This window comes from Apostichopus japonicus, chromosome 14, assembly GCF_037975245.1.
Source record: "Apostichopus japonicus isolate 1M-3 chromosome 14, ASM3797524v1, whole genome shotgun sequence".
NCBI classification, from domain to species: Eukaryota; Metazoa; Echinodermata; class Holothuroidea; order Aspidochirotida; family Stichopodidae; genus Apostichopus; species Apostichopus japonicus.
The window spans coordinates 17,759,163-17,783,602 of NC_092574.1; the positions used below are offsets into that span (position 1 = coordinate 17,759,163).

Consider the following 24,440-nt stretch of genomic DNA (forward strand, 5'->3'; position numbering starts at 1 on the left):
TTCCCTATACTTCGTTATCTGCCATTAAAGAAATTCGTTGTTACTCCTTTTTTTTTTATTTATATCAGTGTTTCAGTTAAAATTCCCAATTATCAGCGACAAGGAGGGCACTACGTACACTACTGTAGATTCATCTGGAAAAGATTATTGTCCATGTCAAGCTATTTGGGCGCCAATATTGTGATTCGATCTTCTTAAGAGAAAACAGAAACCATTGAACGTCTGCAGACTAAATGCATTGACAGATCTAGGCGGTTGAGGGTGCATGCGAATAAAATAAACGACGAATGCTCTGTCAGCTGCCAGGTGAACGAATACGAATTAAGAAGATATACGGCAGAACGAGCTCAGACTGTTTTACTTCATCAGAAAACCTCATTTAACTGCAGTACACAATAACTATGTACAACATTCTTTTATCTCACAGTCGGGATATTCCACGAACTTTGCCTATATTTACTGTCACACTGTTAATACCACTGGCAGCCATTTTATAATTTCGTGATTGACGTAACATAATATATGAAAACATATTTAAAGTGGTGTTGTTATTAAGATCTTTGACATGGCTAGAAGGTAGTCAGTTTCACTTTTTCAAAACGAATTTGCAACACTGAGCTAGATCGGTAAGCATTTGGGGGTGGGAACATTTCTCCCACCCTCCCCTCCCCCTCCCCTCCCCTCCCCTCCCCTCCCCTCCCCTCCCCTCCCCTCCCCTCCCATACCTTTCCCTCCCCTCTAATTTTCAAAACTGATTCACGCAGGTGTGGTGCTGCCACAGCCAAATTTTAGCATACTTTGTGTATCGGCTTTCGAATTGAACGAAACGATTATTGACAATAGCGTTTAGTTTAAAATGAGTTCGAATGTATTAGAAATTGTTTATCAACTTTTCTTGTTGATACTACTTTCTCTACTTCCATACGAGTTTTCCACCAAAGTATAACTAAAATGACAGATTTTCTTCTTCGTTTTTCCTTTTTTTTCCTTTTGTTTTTTTGGTTTTTGACCTTCAACACTATCTAGTAAGAACGGACTTACTAATTAAAGTGTCACAAGATTTCCCATACGGCTTTGCGACATCTGCTATTACATGTTCGACGAACTAATATGGCGCCTCATACCACAGGCCCTTCAACCTATCATTGACAAAGCTGTCTTCGTAAATGTCTATATAGAAATGCTTGCTAAAATTACTTGCAAATGTGTCACTTCTGTCTCCTTGAGGCCACAGAAAGCTGAACGAATTTCGTGTCAAATTGTAACAGAATCCTTTCCCCTTAAGCGAACAGTAGACACAGTCTAAAAACGTTGACTATGTTAGGAAAACACTGATCCATATGGTTGCTTATACCCCTCCCCCACCTCCCCCCCCCCCTTTCAACAATAAAACAACAACAATGACATCAACGGACAAGCCTTTTTCAGGACCACCTTCCTCCTCTATCTTCCCCCTTTTTCAGAGGGTGCAAATAAAAATTAAAAAAACACAAACACATACGAGGCAAATCGCTTCTCGATGTTAAGAAGAAGTAGTAGAAAAAAATGCACGCAACTTAATGAATGTTTGATGACGTTCTATATGTAGGTCTAGGTGAGAAGATCGGTAGGCAAGCATTTAATGAAATAATGAGAATGGGAGGTACCCTAATATCTGGGTGCAAGTGCATATAAGGAGTAACGTTGATTTGATCATTTTTATGATAGGCCTATGCTTTGTACAGTATATAGCAATATACATGTATGTTTAAAGTGACACGAAAGAAGAGGAAGGCCCTTTTCTCATTCATTCTTAAACAGTTCGCACAAAATCGACGGTTTCTGCTCACTTAACGCGGGGAACCGACACAAGCATATCCATCTCTTTACTAGATTGGGAGTAACATGTTGAAGCATGTGTCATGATTCTGTCCGTGAACGTAAATTATTAAATATGCATACCTGTGTACGTTGAAGAGACGATATGGCATATAGTCTGGAAAGAAAGTCTGGAAAGAACGAATTTAAACTGAAGAATATTTGCTGGACAATATCAATACATTATGTTACATTATATTTTAGAGTAATATATATATATATATATATAGTTCTTTAAAACATAACGCTTTCTGTTCTGCAAATCATTAGTGTACGACGCTATTTAAAATACAGATTCCACAGAAAATACTTGGCACAGACAGCTGTCTTAGCGTCGTATCAAATTATCCTCTAGGGGGATAGTCAATAACATACGCAAAATTCATGTTTTTCTTCAAGAAGATGAACAAAAGGTGGGAAAATAATGTGATATGGCATGTTTTAATGGAACACATCATCGTTCAATCCTGACAAAATTGTATCTTCTTCTTCTTTAGTGTGGTTATCTTCTATTATATATAAAAACAAAACAACCCTCAAAATGACTAGGGTAAGATATAGCATGCATGCAGTGAAATATTTCAATTACTTTCCTTATTGGAAGGAAAGAAGTCTTGTAACCCGGGAAGGATTTTTCTTTACGTTTTCAAATCTTTTCTGACCAGAGGACTGTCAAATATATGGCAGATCCTTGCCATGATACCAACTAGGCTTTTAACTACCCCTCCCCCTTTCTCTCCCTCCCCCTAACGATTCAACACTGTTATCTAGCTTTTAGAAGAAAATCTCGTCTGTTAAGGTCCTTCAAACTAACTTATAACCAATAAATATTCCATAAAGGTAAAACAGGGGGAACTGACATGGTGATATTTATCCACCGCTCCCCCCCCCCCCACACACACATCCGAATAAATTATGATTGAATTCCCTCCCGTGTTAATGATCTTCTGACTGTCCTATTTGGAAGTCCAGTGAACTTTCTCTCGTTAGAATTGAAGTATTTATCTGAAGTTTATATATGAAGAAGTCAGCTAAATAAACAGCCGTATAATATCTGCACTCAAGCATATAATGTTTCTCTTCTACTGACAATTCACAGTCAAGAAACAGGTTCTTATTTCATTTAAATATTTACATTTTACTCTATCCGAAAGGGTATACTCCATCCCCAAAGTAATCGCGTGCTCTGAAACCCCTGGGTCGTAATCTGCATCTGCTCCAAAAGTTTGATACCATCTTATTATCTTTATTTCTCTAATTTGGCCAAAAAAATATATATTTAACGCTTATTTGGACGTAAGTCAATCTGCAGCCTTTGTCTGAGTCAATGAACCCTTCCCTCCTTTTCAACTCCAAATAAGAAGCCAATATACAATCAGCTTAAAATGCCAGTAGTGTTGCCGGCAAATATGCTAGCAGCTTTACAGAAAATGGGTTACCCTTGTGCAAGTTTCTTTTTTACTGCTATAACTTTTCCTCCACTGCAAATCATTCTTTTGTCTAATTTAAAACTTCAAAAGTAAGTTTGGGCAATACCTTGTAATCATTCAGAAATTATTTTACATTATTCCAACATTTTTGTTGTTGCACCCTTTTAGCTTGAGGCGGTACGGACTGATGGCTCATTCACAGTCTGAGATTGTCGATAGAAGCAGGTTACTTTTAAAATTTAAATTTTAACATGGAGCAAACTTAATACTCATTACTGTTGTTCCCAAAATAATGTCAACAAATATGTCTGTACGCAAACAACATGGTTCCCTAATGTTATTATAAAAAAATAAAAAAATTGTCACAACAAATGTCACAAAATGTTTCCCAGAAGGGTCCTATCCCATCAAATATATGTATGCGGAGAGAAGATAACAATGCACAATTTGTGTTCCTTTTCGTGTGTATAGCATCACAAGTAACCAAATTCTGGATTTGATTAGCATACATTAGTGGAGATGATGGAGAGGGGAGGTGGTGGGGGTGGGGGGGTGGGGGAGGGCGGGGACTCGTGCTGACCTGTAACTTGCAAGAATGCCTTTAACTTACTCCTTGAAGCAAATATACTTGCTGTCAACAATCTTGGAGAGAAAATTACACTGTCAATCTTAGGGATTAAGTTTAGCCTATGGTGAGTTGTCGCACTTTACAATACAACGTAACCTATAGCCTACATATACACCTGCATGCGCCCGCTCGCTCAAGCGCATATCTAGTCTGGATATTTGCAACGGAAAGTATGCACAAAGCATACACGCATGGGCGGATCTAGAATTGTAAATGACCTGGGGTCGTTGAAAGCGGCTCTATATAAGGGATCCCCCCCCCCACCTCACCACATGTTCGTGTGTCGCAGTTCCTGGTCAGGTCATGTTATATCACTCATTTTCATATCAATGGCTCTGTTTAAAGGACTTTATCTAATATATATTTTTTTCTTTCTATTTTATCTCTTTCGGTGCTTAATGTCATCCCCTTTTTTTTTTCTTTATCTGATCTAATATTGTCAAGAAATTTTCAAATGATTTAAGCTCATATTTATCGGAGAGATTTATGAAACGTCTTAATTTTGAAGTTATACAAAATTCGAGTTTCTTGCTATAGTCTCATCAGAAACTTCGCTCATTGCATGTGCAGATTCAATCACGATACAATCATTACACTTCTCCTTTATGAATCAAGACAAAACTTGAGGTCGGTCGTAAATAATTCACGACAGAAATTGAAACTAGAAGATCGTTAAAATGTTAGCACACTTGTATGTAAAATTGTATACATATTAATAATTTAATAGTTTGATGGTAATATTTCAAAATGTCGACAAGTGCCAGAAAGTCGTAGCCTAACAAAGAACTAAATCCCAAAACAGATGGTATACCAGAAATTAAAGCTGATGGCGAGGTATAAATTAGGCATGCATAACATGATCTTTGGATTCTCCTCTAGATTTAACATAATGATTAACAATCCATGCAGGATTTCTCTTATCTATAGACGGGGTTTAATTTGCTCCATGCATACCACCAGACACGTTTATAAATCAAATCATTGTGATATCAATAACGAAACAAATGATATGACGTAAAGATTTGAGATAATGCAGCAGAAATCAGACTCGCAGGTTCCACTTGGAATATTAAATATATTGTGTAAAATGGAAAGTGGAACGCAACTACATAATGACTGATGACTTGGTAGAAACTGTTTCGGAAGCTCCCGGCTTTTTATTCAGCCTTCTTCAGCTGAAAATGATATTCAGGAACCCCCCCCCCCCCCCTCCACACACACACATACCAAACCACCTCTCTCTCTCTCGTCACCTACACACACATTTTCTCATATTTATTCATCTCAAAGTGACAAAAATATAACATGGATTAAGGGAAACATGAAACCACGTGACACATATCGGTTCCATTTGACTGAGTTTTGACTGCCAATGCTGACATATATCATGAGTCTTCCTAGCAGTGAGCTATGGAATCCCCTTGACTGTTTACGTAAACACATTCTCAGATGTTTTGGGATGATGACTGACCCTGAGAATGAATGATTCGTTTTAATTCAAACTTAGTCGCCGTGAACGTAAAACTGAAATCTACATCAGGCATATACTCAGCAGTGTAGAAAAGCTTAACATGTATACCCTGTACACAGTCATACGCATAATATTCGCAATAATATTGTAGAAAGGCCCGAGGAAAAGATTCGGCTCGCGATGACGTCACATACTACCTACAAGTATCTCGCATTAACTGCCCCCACCCCCCCCCCCCTCGCTTAACATTCATTCACACATTTATACAAACAAAGTTTATTTACTGTCAATTTCTATAAACCAACTTTCCATGTTTTCAAATAACCACCTTTCTGTTACTGTATATAAAGGTTTCAACATACGCTTTTTTTTTTTTAAAAACAACACTTTATTTCCATATCAAGTTGCTCTTTTATTGTTCATTTTCTATGAATCAATGGCTACCACCAGCAAATGAGATTCTCTTGTTAAAAGTTTTGTTGTCTTACCCTTTGAATAAATGATTTGCACATTTGAAGAGGGAGTTTTGACGAATCACTTGTTTTGTCATTTCAAATTTAGACACACTTTCTCCTTTAAACGTTCTCATTCGAGTTTCATCTCTATTGAGACAAGGAAAGGTGACAGGCTCATATTTTTTCTCCCATGTGAAACAAGAATGTTCAATTACTAATCAAATCCCTCTGGTTTCAACAAAGATTCATGTAATTGCTTAAAGCATGTAAGAACGTTGAAAATAATGACCGAAAACCTTATATTCTCCTTTCTCATGTTACACGTGGTGCAATAGATCTCTTCATGAAATGGATACAACATCGTTCCAGTCGAGATATTGTTTTGCAGCTCGAAAATGTTTCGGGAGTAAAATTTAAGAGGAAAACAAAAATAACTTGTAGATCTCATGCAATACATGCACAAAAAAAAAGAAGTTGATTGTATAGATAGAAAAAGTATCTTTCATTGTTTTTGTTAAAAATTACCACTCTCAAACCTGGGTATATATATTGGCAGATATAACATTTTTTCTTTAAATGTTGAGAAATTTTGACAAATGTGTTTTCTTTAATGGCATCCAATGGTTCTCTGCATGATGTGGGTATGAATTTGAAGAACCTTTTTTATGTTGAGTTATTATAGAAATTATAAAACAATGGATTACATTAACATGATTAATTTAGCCTTAATGCTAGGGCATATACAAGACATTTAGCATATAACCTTTAACATGAAACCAACCAGCTAGGATCGGATCCATAACTCAAATAAGTTTGCCTCGCTGCTGTATATTGCTGAATAATTCATAAAACAATTCGAGACAAGAATTATGAAATGTTATCTTCAATTCGCAGCAAATGCGTGATTATGTCTCTTTGGTGTCGAAAACATGGACGATCTTTTCGATGTTGCGATCACGTTTGTTACTTCTCTCTTTATTTTGCAACTTTTGGATTGAGGGTTAAAATATTCACTGAATGTAGTGATGAAATGATGTACTTCAATTTTATTTATTCGAAATATCCCATCCCTCCCCACCCCTCGGGCATGTCCCGCTTATACGACACCTACTACGCTATAGTTAAACTTGTAGGTTTATCTACCCCCCCCCACCACCACCCACCCACCCACCTTTTAAAAAATCTGAGCCATGTAATGCAGGTGACCAATATACATCTCAAAACCATATTACAAATAAGTGCACTTCCATACGGAAGGAGCGGGGTGTGGGCGAGGGGGGGGGGTTCTCTCGTAACACTTGCGTTAGATACTGGTTACGTCATACTGGTTATGACGTCATTTAATTATATTGTTCTTTCTTGTCTTATTTTAATTCTCAGGATGATGAAGGCTATGCTGTCAACAGTCTCTTCGCTATAAAGAACGAATACGAATCCAATGTCTTGATGATAATTGGAGCTCTACGAAACGAAGTATCGGAGATCATTGCTCGCGTACTGAAGTACTGGAACATACCACAGGCAAGTATAATATACTACACATGAGTGTTAGGGATTCATTAAGCAACCTTCGGTGCATATATATATATATATACACCAGGGTTCTCTGTTGATTTATTTGGCTGTGAGGGGACGAGGGCCAGATAAAATCAAATTCTCAGTACACCTATAGATTGAGTAATTAAATATGCAAGGTATACAGGCGTTTCATATTGAGTTTTCAAGACTAACTAAGACCTTAAAAGGGACCCCGCAGCATTCCGATATAACGGGACATGTTGTGGGCCGTGCAGGTCCTCTTATTGAGAAGGCCTGGACTAGATGTATGTGTGTGATGCCGGGAAGCTATATCACACTACCCTAGACTAAGGTTAGGAAAGAGGGCAAAGGTAAGAGAGAGAGAGGGAGGGGGGGGGGTCAACACATGACCGTTCTACTGTTCTACTACTTTATAAAAATTGAAACTTTAATAAAAATTGTCATAATCTTTATGACTAAACATTTTGCCCGCATGCAGGCTAGTGATGCAGGCTAGTGATGCAGCTAATTTATGACATTTTTCTTCCCTTTTTTTTCAAAAACAATTAAATTATGTCACCGGAATATCCTTTCAATTTCAATATTTCTTGTAACCATCTGTTCGCCTTGCAACTAAAACTGGGCCAGTTTCTCAGACATTTTATGGTTACACCGCATATTGATTTAAATTTGAAATTTGAGTGTGATAGATTTAAAGACAACCCTTTCAAAAAGATGAAGATAAATTGTCGAAGAAATGAATTTGCACTTTGCAGCTCACTTTCACACTCTAGTGCCCTGGACGCTGAAATTAGATTTTTGTATCAAAACCGGTTAGGAAGTGAATGTGTATGTATTCACAAGTCAGCCTGTGATGTTTTTTGATTTTTTTTTTGACCTTCGCAAAGTTAAGGATGCTTTCTACCTTCGATCGCCACCTATTATCAACAACACTCGTTAGTATATTCAATACTGTCGTTTCGAGAGTGTGGGTTCGAATCCCACCGCTGTTACCATATGTAGGCGATAGCCGGTTTTTATATAATAGTCAATAAAATAAAAGTCGAAAATAGAAGACGAGTACTGGTTCACAAGAGTACTCGATTTACCTTTACAGCAGCTCATATTTATGTATTTTGTGGTCTGTTTTCTGGAAAGTTGACTATGTTTGTAGTTCAATCCCCCCTATGTCCCTCAATAAATAAATATATAAATATGACCAAGTTGGCTGGTAGAGGGAGCAAAGTAGTCTAACAAACATTGTGCATTGTTTTAGTATTTTCTCTAACATCAATCTTATTGAGTTCAATTGTCATATATTTCATATATATATATATATATATATATATATATATATATATATATATATATATATATATATATATATATATATATATATATATATATATATATACATATAAATATATATATATACATATATATATATTTATATATATATATATATATATATATATATATATATATATATATATATATATATATATATCATGCAACACACGGCAATTTGTTTCTCTTGAAAAGGTCACGTTACATTCAGCTTACAGCAGTAACATTCATTTTCTATTATGAACATAACGTATTCCTTGCAATGTTATTACAACCTGGATGTATATTTTTCATGCCGTGAAGATACCGAGACTATGCCTTAATTTTTTTTTTCAAATGTCACATCCACTTACGACTAGCTTTGAAAAAACTGGCGAGAAAGACGGTTAAGGTTGGAAGATTTATGATAAACTTCAGGTTTTGTTTGTTATAAAGAGTAACAGAAAGCTCACATAGTCTGTAGTTTAGGTCTGTCTATATTCGTGTTTTCTTAATCTGAAGAGTTTCCGAGGTTCTCGGAAACTGTTGTATTTATTCACCTGTAGGTCATGGCCAGGATGTGAACAAAGTAAATATTTATGTTTCCTTTCTAAGGTCTCTTATCAAATGTGCTATTTTCTTTTCAAAAGTTCCCTTGAAAACCCGCGTTTTCTTTTGTATTTTTATAATATACATAAGCATGCAGCTTAGTTTATTATATAAATTTGATAAAAAAATACATCATATGAGTTATAACATCACAAAACCTTGGTCTGGGGAGGGGGTAAAATGAACGTCAAATAATGTATACAGTGGTAACAGTATGTGCTCTGTGTATTAGTTATTGTTATATTCTTAGATGGATCAAACATGGAACTATTTCGTTAATATCTCCATGGATCAATTAACAATCCAACGATCAGTCAGTCAGTGCCTGATCCAATCTCCACCCTAATCCGATTGATCCACCATTGTTCACTGGGCCTTATGGAAAATGATGTGGGTGGCTTAGAGTAGCAGCTCTAAATAATTGGGACTGTTATTCATGATGATTTGCACCCCATCATGCCCTAGTCCTGTCCCCTATATTTGGACAATGATTTTGTCACTTTTCCCTCTCCCAACCCTAAATGGATCATTCTGAAGCATCACAGAACGATTTTGCTCTCCTAATATTCATAAATGGCCTCACCTATACTCGATCAATACAATTGAAGAGAATAACACAAGCCTGAAGCGACGATACTTATAGATGTCTTAAACTATTTTGTAACATTTTCGAGTTTATACACCTCGGTCCAAAGTATTCCTAATTACACCAATAGACCACAATGATGGAGATCCAGCTTAACCACATGCCATAACCGGATCCACAACCAAAACAGGAAAACTAATCAATAGAATTATCAAGAAATCTTTTGTTTTGGTAAAATCGATGAAGATAAGGCCCTGATTGGTTAGTTCAAGAATCACAACACATCATAAATGGATGTATACGAACCACGTGATAATCTTGACATTGTTTCGTGACCCTAATGTTTGCCCCTTGTTTTGTAGCTTCTGGCTATTTCTAATTGTAGGTTTAGTGCCCCTATTTAGACTTTAATTCACGCATTGACATGCCCATTGCTTACATAATTACTTCACAGGGAATCAAAATATCAAATCTATTCATTTTGTTTTCTTCTATATCCGGGGGTTATACAACAAACAAATGAAGAGTTCGTTATATAAAAAGTTTAGAAAATGCAGAATCAGAGGGGGGGAAAATATAGCTGGCGTTTGTTTTTGATCTGTGAATATGCTTTACCTGTGCTACTTATTCAAATTATTAAACAGCATCCAAGAATAATTCGACACCTATAACATTACGTACTAAGGAGGGGGGTGGGGGTGAAAAGAAAGCGCTCTTATATAGAGATGGGGTGCACCGCATGGCCTCGAGACAACTTCCATACACACTGATTTGTACCCTGACCCTGAGAGCAAAATCATATACTGACCTACCTTATGACGCGCTCGAACAATACGTCGATGGGCTTTCATCATCAAAGGCTTCAAATTGAGAGATGGGTTGTTATATATGCTACCACAGTTTATTTAACATAGGGACATATTTAACTTTCATCAAAATTTATTGGGGGGGGGGGGATATAGGGGATGTCAAAATGGGAATTGTTTAGTTTATATCATGCTTAAATATCTACTCTTATCTCCAGCTCTTTGTTGTTCTTTTTATGTTTTGTTTGTTGGGGGGTGGGATGAGAGAGAGGGGTGAAGCGGGGGGGGGGGAGAAAGAGAGAGGAACATGGGGAGGGGTGATTGCATAGTGTAGCAACAATTGTTTTCTCCAATGGTGTGACCTAGATATAATAATCCTGGATGGGAATGTAGGCTCGAGAAGATGGAGAATTATTAGGCTATATTTCGGAACCTAGTTACATACAACTGTAATATGTTCGAGTTCAATGAATAAAGGTATCGGCAGTAATTTGGCGGTTAGTTATTGATATTTTAAATTGGGAGATTCCTATTTTTGAACTTTACTACTAGGCATTGAGTAGAATTGGGTCAGTCAAGAAAGATTTTTTTCAGTTTTTTATTATGATTATTTTTTTTATAGATTTAGGGTGACAATAATATGTATGCTGCACTAAGTGAACATTCTTTGTGCTTTTTATAGAACACACTTAACTAAATATTTAAATTACATAAACAACGTAGAAGCATTTTCAAACTCTATTTTTCTCCATTATTTTGAAAGAAACTCATCGTCAAGCCAAATGACTGCTTTGTTATGAGACTGGGGTATAGAATAACATCGAACATAAATTTCACCAAAAATCAACACAGACAGTCGTTTCATTAAAGCAAAAGTGAGAGAGATAGAGAGGTGGAGAGAGAGATTTATAAGAATGAAATATGTCCGGGTTATAATCTCATTACAGACACCGTCTAGGAAAGACTATTTATGACCCACTTGTGTTGACACATTTGGGTTTCTTATTTACATATAGCTACGTGCAGTATACATGCTAACATAAACTATAGCTGTATCGTAAACAAACGACGTGTGACGTCATGCAACGAGATTACCTGTCACCTTTAAAGCCTAAAGAATCAATCTTCAGCAATTTGATCGTATAGTAATTCACAATTTACGACCAATTTCCAGAGCATACAAAATCCTCTTTTGCAAGTAGTTATATTACGTGCCACAACCGCGTGATTTTTTTATATAGCCATATAAAATTCTGTACTTACATAATGTCCTATTTGCATGCGTAATGTCGCTTTAAATGTCAATACTGATATACGTTAGGGATATATTAATTTTTCGTTCTTACAGCAATGACACTTAAAATGTTAGCTATTTCGTCTAGTTCTGCACTCTAAACCAATAAACGACGCAAAATGAGTATAAATCACTGCAAAGTCGCTATACAGATTCGTAAATGTATATTTGCCCTTATACTCCCATTCGTAATTTGTAAAGTTATTTAGCATTTTAAACCATACTTCGTCCCGACATTCCCCGTCCACTCGCCTCGATCATCACACACATACACATACATACGCACAACTTCTATATCCGCACACAACACAGCAATCAAGTTTATGGAATTCTTTAAATTTTAATAGAATTTCGTCAATATTTATCGTTCCTTTCAAGTAACAGAAAAGGAAAACAATTCCCACCCCACTGTCGAAACTGTCTTACGACTTAGCACTTGTTTTTACTTTATCTTAAGCAACATGAAGTCACAAACATAATTTTCCCCGCGGTTTATCTAGAGAGAGATAACAGAATATAAATTTAAAGAGACAGAAGACATTTAAGAAACTTCCAATTTCGATATAAATCATATTCGTTCGGTAAATGTTATGACATCTAATCTACCTAAAAGTTTGGCATGATATATTTACAACTTACCGATCGCACGCTGCATAATCAGTAACACGTGAAACGAGCTTTCCACATATGAGGAGGCTGTTCTGCCTACATCTTTAAACAAACAGTGTAGCCTATAACTAACATTATGAGCATGACATGTGTATATGGATAACCTAGTTTATTTTACTTCGTTATTCATGCGAAGACAATTGCAGTAATGACAGTACTCTACGAATTAAAAGTAGTTTGGAGTTTATAATGTCATGAGACTAATGTCTCTTGTTTCTGATATTAAAAAAAAAAATCTATGTGAGAAACGTTGTTGGCTATGAATAAAAAAGAGAGAACATTTCATAGAATTTTCTTCTGTAAAATGTATTTCTAATGTTTTGCATTCTTTGTAGTGATGATTTGATTATACACTATAGTTATTTCTATCACAATAGACAATTCAATCGAGGGACCAAAAAAAAAACGCATTGCAGAGCCCGATAAACGCTGTTTAAACTGTACAGCTGCACGCGGATGTCTTCGTAGTATGTGAGATCCGCTATCACATTACATTCACAACTGTATATGATTAAACATACAATTACTCAACAGCAATATACTGTTAATACAACATTTTGTGTGTAAAGTCCATATTTCGTTGCTTTAGTTTTGAGTGTACTAGTTTTCGCATTGCCGTAGTACCAATAAATCGCTGGGGCACTTATCTGCTTGGCTCATTGTCTATTTCTCTATTTTGACAATAAGTTCGGGTAAAATGATGTTTCTTTGGTTAATATTCAATTGTTCTTTGCTTTCTCGTCGACGAGTGATTTTTACTTGATTCCCACCATTTAAACGAACGTTTATCATATGTTTCATATTTCCCTTTGATCTCGCAGATTTCTTACGGGTCACACTCTCCTCTGCTTTCGGAACTACGACATCTTCCGAATTTTTACCGAACCATACCTCCGTCAGTCGGGATGAACAACCCAAGGGTCCGTATGATGCAAGAATGGAATTGGCAGTATGTCTTCAGCATCAGTAGCAACGAGAAAGTCTTCAATACGGTTAGTATATATAGCTACGTCAGCAAAGATGACGTCATATACGTTACAATTATAACGAGTTACGATATTGAGAATGAACGGGGGGGGGGGGGGGGTAGAGGTGGTAAACGGTAACTCACACAAGATGAGTTTTAGAACGTAGGCTAGTGGGCCTCCGAGGGTTCCCACCTTTTATAGTTAATTTAGTTTAGAGACCCAAGTGTTTATCAGGAAGCCTTACAGTAGCTTATTTAACACCATATCCGTGTTAGATTGTAAAGTTATGTGCAAATCTGACATTACAAAGATGCGGCACTAAAAGGGGTATTTAAAACATAAAGAAGCATAAAATAGGATTTAAAAATAGTTACAAATCGTTACTGACGTGTTTTTTTCTAAGTATGATGATTACAATAAAGGTCTTCCTATAATGAGACAGTAGACTTGGAAACGCTTCTATTTAATGTTGTGCATGTATTCACGGGAGGCTTTGTAATTACGAAATGGCGATGATTTTTGCCAAGAAATCAAGAATATAGGTACCCGGCCTCCTCAACGAAATATCATAAGGTAAAATAAAGTATAGAATTATTTGTCTGTCTGTCTTGTTTTGCTTTTTCTTTTTGTACTATTCCATCTAACCTTTTGCAAGTTTGACGACTATCAAGACATGAGAGACTGTCACACATCTAGTTGCCATTGTAATTTGTAAAGGGTTTGAGTTTTACACCTGTGATACCTTTGTTTTGCATTAGTTAACGAAACAATCTCATTTATGATAAAATATTCGACAACAAGATAACAACGGTACAGAAGATAGATTGTATCAATCTTTCTGTCAGTCTCTCCAATTCTTTTTTTTTTTTGTCCTTATCAGCTTGCTACATTTCTCTCCTGCTTATTTGAAATTTATTTGGAGAGGTATTTGCATTACAAATTGCTGTATCCAAGGAGGGCAAACGATTTTTTTCTGATGATAATGAGAGAAACGTGCACATCCCAAGGCTCTTTTTAATTCCTGTATCTTGTTCATCTTTCCATATGTAATGGTAACATATGTATTAACGCCCGCTTAAGTCTTCAGTATTTTTTTTTTTTTTGATTTTTTTTTATTTTTTTTTTGTCTTCAACGCAACCTTACAAACAACTTTTTTTTGTACTTGATGGTAACGATAATGGGATTAAAGGAGCATAGTGCTCTGGAGCCATGTTTCTGGTCTGTTCTTGGTTATGGCGATATATCAACCAGAGTGATGATTTTATAACGCTACTATATAGAATAACATTTTCGGATAAGATCTACAACTCCATGGATTGCCTTCTTGAGCAATTTTACCCGAGGCTACTGAATTTGAATCAAGATAGGATTGCATTAAAGGAACTAAGAGTATCTCCTACATTGGTTCCACATATAGACTAAGTGAATGAAAAATGAAATTTGATTCCGTTTGTCACACTTCTTTCGTTCATTCCATTATTTATCACGTGAAAGGAAAACTAATATAAACTCAAATATTTGATTTAAAAAGTGTTTATTTAGAGTGCTGAGGTATCAAAATATTCAGAATTTAATCGAATTCATCAATTACCCTGTAGGCCTATGCCTCATTTTGATGAAATAATAATAACAATAATAGTAGTAATAATAATAACAACAACAATGATAATAATAACAATAATAATAGTAGCAATAATTATAATAAGGATTATAATAATAATAATAATATAGACCGATGTCCCTGTTTTGAATTATTGCAATCTTATTTGATGTGCAGGTTTACAAAATTTGCCGATCGTACTCAAAGAGTTTCTTTAAGGGTGCAATTAATGTGACAGCTCAATATGCCGACTGTAGCTCTTCAAGAAACTCAAACAAGAAACGGAGGTTTGGGGGCCCAGAACTCTAGACAAAGCAGATTATATTACCGAGATTCTAAATTAAGATCGAACCCTGTCCAAGGTGCAGGCCATATATTTACAAAAATAATTGCAGCCATATTTCAGTCGGATACGGTAATATTTAAACGTGTAGGTTATCTTCAATAGTAAGATTATATGCATTATGCAATACAAGATTAATATAGTAATGTGGTGCTTATAGTACACGTGGCTTTAATATAATATCTTACTAAATTGTAACGTTCATTAATTGTAAAAGTTGATATTTATTATACAATTTCACTATACATAAGCGATTCTGCGAGATATTTGAAACGGTAATACTGGTCAACCTGACATTCGTGTCTAGACTTCTAACAACAAGAACAGCAATATTTGACTGAGTTGTTTTATTTTGTTGTTTCTTAACTGTAAAGATAAATTTATAAACATCCCAATTCTCACAGTTGTTCACTATTTCTCAGACTTTACTGCAACCCTCAAAGCCACCCCTCCTCGCCCCCTTCCCCTTTATCTGAGACATTTATCTTTGTCTTATTTTACCACTCTGGAATGTTCGTTATATGTTTTTAAGTGGAAAAGAACCTCCCAGAATATATAACTTGGTAAAGCTATTAACATTCATCATTTCATTGTATTTGGTTGTTATACTGATAACATTTAACTTGGGAGACTTGAATTTTAAAGTCAGTATTGAGTTGCTTGTTTTTTCCTTTTCGTGGCTAATATTTTCCAAATCATCAGATTTATCACGTTATACTTCTACGGAAATTCCCTCTCACATGTGATTAGGCTGCATTATTTGAGCAAATAGGAATGTAGGACACAATTTCATGATCCTAGATGACTAGATTTATTCATACCTTCAGGGAAAATGGTTTCCTAAGGAAATGACGCAGGTGCTTAAAAAAATCTGCTCCTTATAATGTCATTCCAGAAAATTCTTTGCAGTTTCTTCTACAATCGAAAATAAAACTAAAGATGTCCTGCCTTTTATTGAGAAAACAAACCATCGAGGATTCTCAAGCCACGCTCATGTAATTTGTCGTATCTAACATACATCGTATAAACTGATTCGACGTCACCAAAAATATACATTTATATATGTTTGTAACTCCCATTACGGTTTATAGATTTCAAACACATTATAGTGAAAAACAAATAGCATAGTTGTCATCTTTAATCAGAAGAGTTTATTATGAAAATCATAATACAATATTCTTCATTCCATTTTTTCCGGGCACTTCGATGTATGACTCGTTTCTACAAAGTGACTACTGGCTGTAGACTGTGTGTGTAAATTTAAACTTGATTTAAGCGCCAGCACAAAAAGACTCAAAGTGACGAAGGCCCAAGTTATCTTCTCCTCTTCCCCCCTCCCCTCCCCTCCCCTCCCCTGCCTCCCCCTTCCCCTCCTCTTCCTAGTACAGTGTGATATTGACGATGGAATTTCAATATACAGTACCAAAATTCTCATGGTAGCACAGATGCTGTTTGTTGTAATCTTAGCCAAAGTATAGGAAAAGCAATCGAACAACAATGTAATCAATAAAACTAAAGTGAAGCCCGGACATCGGGATGAAAATGGCTCAAAACTTTCAAAAGAACTTTTCATTGGCTTCTTGTCCAACGTTATTCTCAGATATTGAGGAATGTTGAATGAGACGGTATTATATATATCAGAGAAAGGGAAACTTAGTTGGAGGTTAAACAGTATTATGTGTGTTGAAGGCTTTAGTACGAGTGACCATTATTTGTGACATTCTAGCATTTTCTTAGCAGCCAGTATACTGAGAGCCTTTGTAGACTAATGCACTCAGAAAACGTGAACCTTGATAAACCATAGATGGTCTCCTATTTTTAAAGTCTTAGTTTTAACTTCACCTTATAAAATCAGCTTTAGAATAACTAATTGTTTTATCTCATATATCTCCGGTGCCTTTAGGTGACCCCGGGCCCTGGGGCTATGCCACTGCCCCCTTCCCGTCTAATCAGGCATTAATCAGGCCTTTAACGTGAAATCCAAATTTAGAATCTCGTACTGTCTGACTCGAATCATAACCTGTGATAGTCTGTTGAGCTGACACACTCATTCATCGCATTAATCTGATCATGGAATTACGTTACCATCAATACAGAGGTGTAACCAACCTCCCCCCACCACCGTTCATTCTGTATCGAAGTGGGGAAGGGAGATTATTGTGAACCCGGGCAAATGCTCTACAAGTAACACAGAGGCGCGTCCTCCTTAACGTTTTGATCAAAGCATAGGAAGAGACACATTCTTTTCAAAAACTGAATATATTATGTTAGAGAAAGAGTTTCCTAACCATCTTAGTGTCAATTCCCCTTCTCATGTTCTCCCCTTCTCCCGGATGAAATACCTAACTTACTTCAGCCGGTAAAGAGATCGGATCCATGACCTACCAAATACTAAAGGTTTTCATTGCTTCCAATACTATACCGCCTTTACTCACTCGAACACATAACTGGTAGCCTATACTGATTGCTACATAAAGGCCCTACACGATGATGCCACGCACACTTGGCAAAACTCAATGTATTTTTGATATCGTTGTTCTCGATATGCCGAATTCTATTTCTTGAGAACCGTATAGTCATGTATCTACGAATGAAGACATCCGATTAGTTACGACGCCAAATGAACCAATTAACCAAATCTCCGACCATTCATTAAATTCTCGTCTTAGTTCGCCAGACAAATGAAGAATTAGGGCCTAGCAGTCAAAAAAGAAATAGAACAAGACAAAGGGGATTCGCATCAAAGAGTATAAAGCTTAATCTAATTTTCCACTAAAAAAAAACACGCATAAAGATAGTGTGACACTTGACATGTATGGTATTCTACATTAGCTTGCTGAATTGAAGATTGCCACTCTGAAGTGGTATTCAAGTGGGAGAGAATGTGACACGTTCATTGTTTAAAATCCCATATCAGTATCTTGTTCCTTACTCAAGATATGGTTGATTGGATGGAACCTATTTTGGCTCATGGCTAGATCCCTCGGTTCTTTCATGGAATAGATGTTACCTGTAGGCGGTCTGTATAGTCTTATAACGGCCGCATATTCTTCAAAACCTCTGCTATAGTAAAATCGTCTGAATTGTTGATTTATCCTTGACACTTACTGTACTTTGAATGTTGACGTATTTGTCAAGGTTCCCTGTACTTCGAATTCAATAAAAGTACCATTTTTTTTTGTAGAAATATAGAATATGATATGTATCAAAAAAAATTAAAAAATAATTTCCCCCTGGATTGCAGTGATGACATCATTCATTTTGTTGTTGCTCGATGCTTTCATATTTGAAAATAAGTTATCTTCTCCATACAAAATACTCTAAGGAATCAGTGGTTTTGCTTCAGCGAACGGAATAATTTGTAAGAAAAGTAACTCAGGAAAGAACCTAGGCACATACAACCAAACAGCGAAACGACTGATCCATTCTCAACTCCAGTCGCCTTGCATCGAGACTGTGATCGTCGTCGGGTGTGTATCACAATTCCCCTATGTACAAAAGGAACATAAATGTTACACATGATCTTAGCCGAAAGGCCGAGAATCGAACGGAACATCCCTTTGAGGCTTGTAAGTGAAAATGTACAGTCTCCTTATTAAATGAATTAAATATCTGTCTCGTGTAAACGTTTACCAACATGCTGATCTATATTTTACAGATTGTCAAAAAAGTTGATGAATCTCTAGGCTCTTTTCAATATATATATATATATATATATATATATATATATATATATATATATATATATATATATATATATATATATATATATATATATATATATATATATATATATATATATATATATATATATATATATATATATATATATATATATATATATATATATATATATATATTTATATATATATATATATATATATATGTATACAGTACACTTTTTACAAATTTTCCTTCATATTTAGGGACTTCACTTTTATGAATATTCATGAGGAAAAATCGCTGTCATAATTCAAATTGGGCGTTATATCCGGAAAACTCCTAGAGATGAGAGGTTTGTTGGAATTTGACTTTATGCAGTTGTTATAAGATTGACTGAACAATGTACTCCATACTGTTGAGCTGTTGTAAAATGCTTCGACATTTCCGTCTTTCCATTGGCTGTGTTATTGTATAATGTTGAGTTGTAACTGTACACGAATTAAAATCAAACTTTTGCTCATACATCTTGATGTGTGCATCAGAGAAAATTCAATATGAAGGATCTCGCATTAGTCTGGACGAGGGGGGGGGGGGGCTTTGATAAACTACGATCTTTGCGAAAGATTAAATGACCTTGCTGTATATTTAAATTCTCTAAAATGTTAAGCCACCACAGACAACGTAATCGCAAGAATTCATTATCAAAGAAACACAATTCCACATGTCCCTAAATTCTCTAGAATGTTAGCCACCACAGACAACGTAACCTAAATTCTCTAGAATGTTAGCCACCACAGACAACGTAACCGCAAGAACTCATTAAGTTGACAATTTACGCTTTCTGCAAGGTCAAGTATGGGTCTTATTTGTATTTTCTTCATGGAAGTACACTTTCTATCAATATATATTTGCGTTAAAGATTATTTCATGTATATATATTTCGTATATAGTATTTCGTCTAGATAGTCCAGACTCTGGAAAATAAAAAAGATACAAATAATCAATGTTTTTTACTGATAGTCTATCAAATCACCTTACGTTTCAAACCAAGCATTAAACAGTAATGCTCTTTTCTTAATTGCGTCCCCCCCCCCTCCCCCATTCTTTTTCGGTTTATATACTTCTCGTCAAATAACCGAAGATAAGATCAACAGACGAGAAACACAAAGGGTATGCTACACTGTCTTCTAGTTCAACCCGTTAACAATTATAATTAACGTATAAAGATCTTGTCTCGAAAGGAAAACATTTTGTCAAGCACCTTCTGACCACGCATGGCGCCGTCCTTCAGATATATACTGTATAGAATTCATGTGACATGGTTAGTTCGACTGAGAGGCTTGTTGTATAGGTTACAAACGAATGATTACACCCCTAGTAATAAGCCTCGCCACTGACCGTTCAGTCTGTACAATATATCTGCTCTTGTAGTCTTTTCTTGCCTTCTCAGCTCAAGGGGACAGTTTAAACGTTGAATTGGTTTTAAGTCTAATTACCGTCCTCTTTTACTTCTCTTAAGGTAAACTCGAATGCCGTATTTTATTTAAATAACAAAGTTTAATGACTGCCGTAAGGGATGTCCACAGCGGTAGATTTAGTGAATTGCCGACGTTAAGAGCATTCCTGTCAGTTAACCTAAAGGTGCAGAAAAGTCGCCCTTTTTTCTTCTTCTTTATTTTTGATACTTTTCTGGGGGGAAAGCAGAGAAGAAAATACGACGTCTACAAGAACGAATAGGGGGGGGGGGGGGGGAATAGAAGGGGTGAAAAACAAGAAAAGGGCGATATCAAACCTTGGAATTATAAAACAAACAAACATGTAGCAAGGACGTCTTGAAGATTTGAGAATGACTTGTGTAATGTGTTCATTTGAGGCTCATTGATATGCAAGAGATAAGTGATGTCTAGAAACCTGTTGTGGAAAAACTGCCAACACAATATCATGCGAGGATCAATGGCTGTGGCGTGTACACCCCACACCCCCACACCTCCCCTCTTTTCAAACCAACACAACACTTAAAAGTCTATAATAATAGAATGCGTGTGTGTACCTCACTAAAGACATTATTAATAGCCTAAGTAAGATTCAAATCACCATTTCACGTCTATTTTTTTCTTTCTATATTCACCCTGGAAATAGTACATGAGTAATTTAATGGAATATGCGAATGACAATTTAACTTACATTAATAATTAATAAAGCACATGGATAACCAATTTAGTAAATGGATAATCAAATTAATACACTATAGTAATCAATTAAGTGCATGAGTAATCAAAGTAATACTTGCTTAATCAAATATAGAACATTAGTAATGAATAGCACATGGCAGAAAAATTGAAGCATTCTTGAGGAAAGTTTCTAAAACATTGTGATTTACTGAATGAAATGCTCTGAAACAACGAACGTGGTTTTACATCTTATGTGAATTTTCATGAATTTCTTATTATAGTTTCCTATCTCATTATTATCCCCCCCCCCCCGAAAGGCCGAAGTTCTACATTGGCTACATTGACAATGGGTTCTGTCTGACTTGATCCCCCTCTCCTACCCAGAAAAGAAATGGTTTGATAGAGATCATCGCCACCAACTAAGGGTTTGGTCGTTAAGAGCATATATTAAATGTAATCAGTAAATCATTGGATCGAATTCCGCTTCAGCCAAAAAATGTAATTTTATCTAAATCATTTTCTTTCTTAATATCCTCTTTTCAAATTTGTTGATAACTTTCTCGTCGGTCTTTTGTTTGCTCGGTTATTTCTTGTCGTTAACTTTGTCGAACAAGGTTTCCCTCCAGCTTTTACATCATCTTCTGAAGTAGAAGAAATTCAAACTTCAAAATTCTATGTTGATTATGACTTAAATATACTTTACCCCCGAAAATCGCGGTAAATGTTTCCTTTTAAATAAAATCTACTTAAGGTACCGCATATAATGTTCAGCCAAGCGCACTGAGCTCCTGAGACACTGTATGCTTATTTCATGCATGCCGTTAGCAAAACTTTGGAATTGTAATGACATTTTGTTCTTCTTTTTCTTGTTTTTCATTTTCACCATTTTTCAACATTAGCTAATATTATAAATTGAGAAAGCAGGTATACCCTTAGGAATAAAGTTCTAGATTATTGTGCAAAGGAAAATACAGAAAATAGCTCAATTTTTTGGTTCCCAGCAGTGGGTACAAATTTAATGTACCATTTAGTTTTATCGTTTTTTTCTTTCTCGAGAAATTTACCATTAACCTGTTTGTTTACTTGGTCATGTACCAGACGATAAAATAAAAAGAAAGAGTTGAACTGGAGCAAGCAACCAGATTTTAAAGTTAAGCCCTCCAGCCTTTGTTGGAAATGTTATCTATTACCTATGAAACACATGACGATCTAAACGTTGAAAGGATTCTGCAGCACTAAAAATAGCAATTTAGCGTTGAAGTTTCCAAAATCTGACGGTTACCTTGCAATGTTGAACCAAACTTTATCCTGGTAAGAGATAAGTTCGACAATTTTTTATTATCGAAATAATTGTTGTATTTATTGAAAAAAATGGCGACATATTTTGTCGCCAATTTGGAATACCCATTCAAAATTAATGAAAGTATTATTATGTTTCAGACAATTGCGTTGCTTCTGATGCACTTGACCTAATGGTCTTTTATTTTAGACTACATATTCCAGTCACTTTAATAAATGAACCTCAGCTGTTAAAATGGTGGTTTCTCCGAATTCAAACTGTCAGAGCGATAGAACTATTACCTATAGAAATACAAGCTAGACTGATAGCATGCAGTGTTTTCATGTTTGAAATCATATAAATGGCCTTTATTTTAGACTATATAATCCAATTACTTTAATTGATGAACCTCAGCTGTTAAAATGGTCGTTTCTCAAAAATTCAAACTGTTAAAGCGATAGAACTATACCTTATAGAAATACAACCTAGATTGATAGCATGGAGTGTTTTCAATGTTGGAAATCATGTAAATGTTGTGACTAAAGTTATATTTTAATAAACACGGAGTGATTGTTCGGATTGGTATCAAGGATCTCTTGTTTACATATCACGGTGTAATCGAAGATGTTTGAATAGTACAAAGTGTTATCTAGGACTCAGATTAACGCAAAATTACAACCAAACGTTTGAAATTTTTTGGACACTGTTGGAATGAAGATGCGTGCAACCAAATTTATGTCTGTATTTCGTGCGTCCTTTTATAACATTCGTATCCCTATTGACAAGCCATTGAATATTCAAACATGGGATAACTCTCATTTCTAAATAAGTGAAATAACACGTTAAGCAGTCATGATAAAAAAGAATTAACTCGTTAAACCTCAAAATTGAACCCGGTTCGCCATCGTAATAGCCATGTCGGTGTCGGAGGTGTTCGGTTGAGAGCGTAGTTTTTGGACCTTTTGTTGTACTACCTTGACTTTCCAGGTGGAGGGAGTGCCCAGTTATCTCCCAACCACCCCTCTCCCCACCCCCACTACCCGGAAACCCATGATGTTGAATAAAAGTAAAGAAACGTTCTTTATGCTTTCCCGAAATTACCTGTATCTGGTTGTGCATTTTACCACAAGATTGTGACAAAAGGATAACCGATATATAAAAAACAGAATTCGTGTTGATTATGTTAGTTTAGTTTAGTTCAGTTTAGAGAATCAAGGATCGGGAAGCCTTACAGTAGCTTCTCTGAGACCCTATCCGTGTGCATGTTGTAAACACCGTTGTACCTGTGTAACACATTTTGATTTGTGAATGTTTGAGAATTGACCCAGTATAATAAACATATGATGATTCATGAATTAAAGTAGCTGGACTTAAGTAGTATAGATATTAGTCTATTCGGTCAGTTCATCAGAGATGCAACATAATCCCGAGGGATACTCTAGCATGAGAGATGTATAGCCTCCGATTACTATGTTTACAGTGTACAACAAAGTTGTCCACGACACGTCATGATATCATGTAAGAGCGCTCTGCTGTTTATATGCAGTTTAAACGTACATATCTCTCTTGGTTGTGTGTATTAGCACCAACGATAGATAAACATCAATAACTATATAAATAAAATGCACCTTGTCAAGTTTCACAAGCGACGACGACTACGACGACGACAAACTTCGAATTTTAATAATTGAAATTGCTAATGAATTCAATGTCGGATGATCCCTTGTTGAACGACTCTCAAAATAATAGCAAAATATTTTACAAAG

General features: G+C 35.7%; 1 protein-coding gene across 2 annotated transcripts in view; it reads left to right on the forward strand.

Moving 5' to 3' along the window:
- LOC139979401 (gamma-aminobutyric acid type B receptor subunit 2-like) overlaps positions 1 to 24,440 on the forward strand; it is a 154,442-nt gene that overhangs the window by 72,009 nt on the left and 57,993 nt on the right. For both annotated transcript variants that reach the window (XM_071990163.1, XM_071990164.1), the window contains 2 exons: positions 7,222 to 7,362; positions 13,471 to 13,641. In XM_071990163.1, coding sequence (XP_071846264.1) covers positions 7,222 to 7,362; positions 13,471 to 13,641 — 312 coding nt within the window. The remainder of the gene's footprint in view (positions 1 to 7,221; positions 7,363 to 13,470; positions 13,642 to 24,440) is intronic.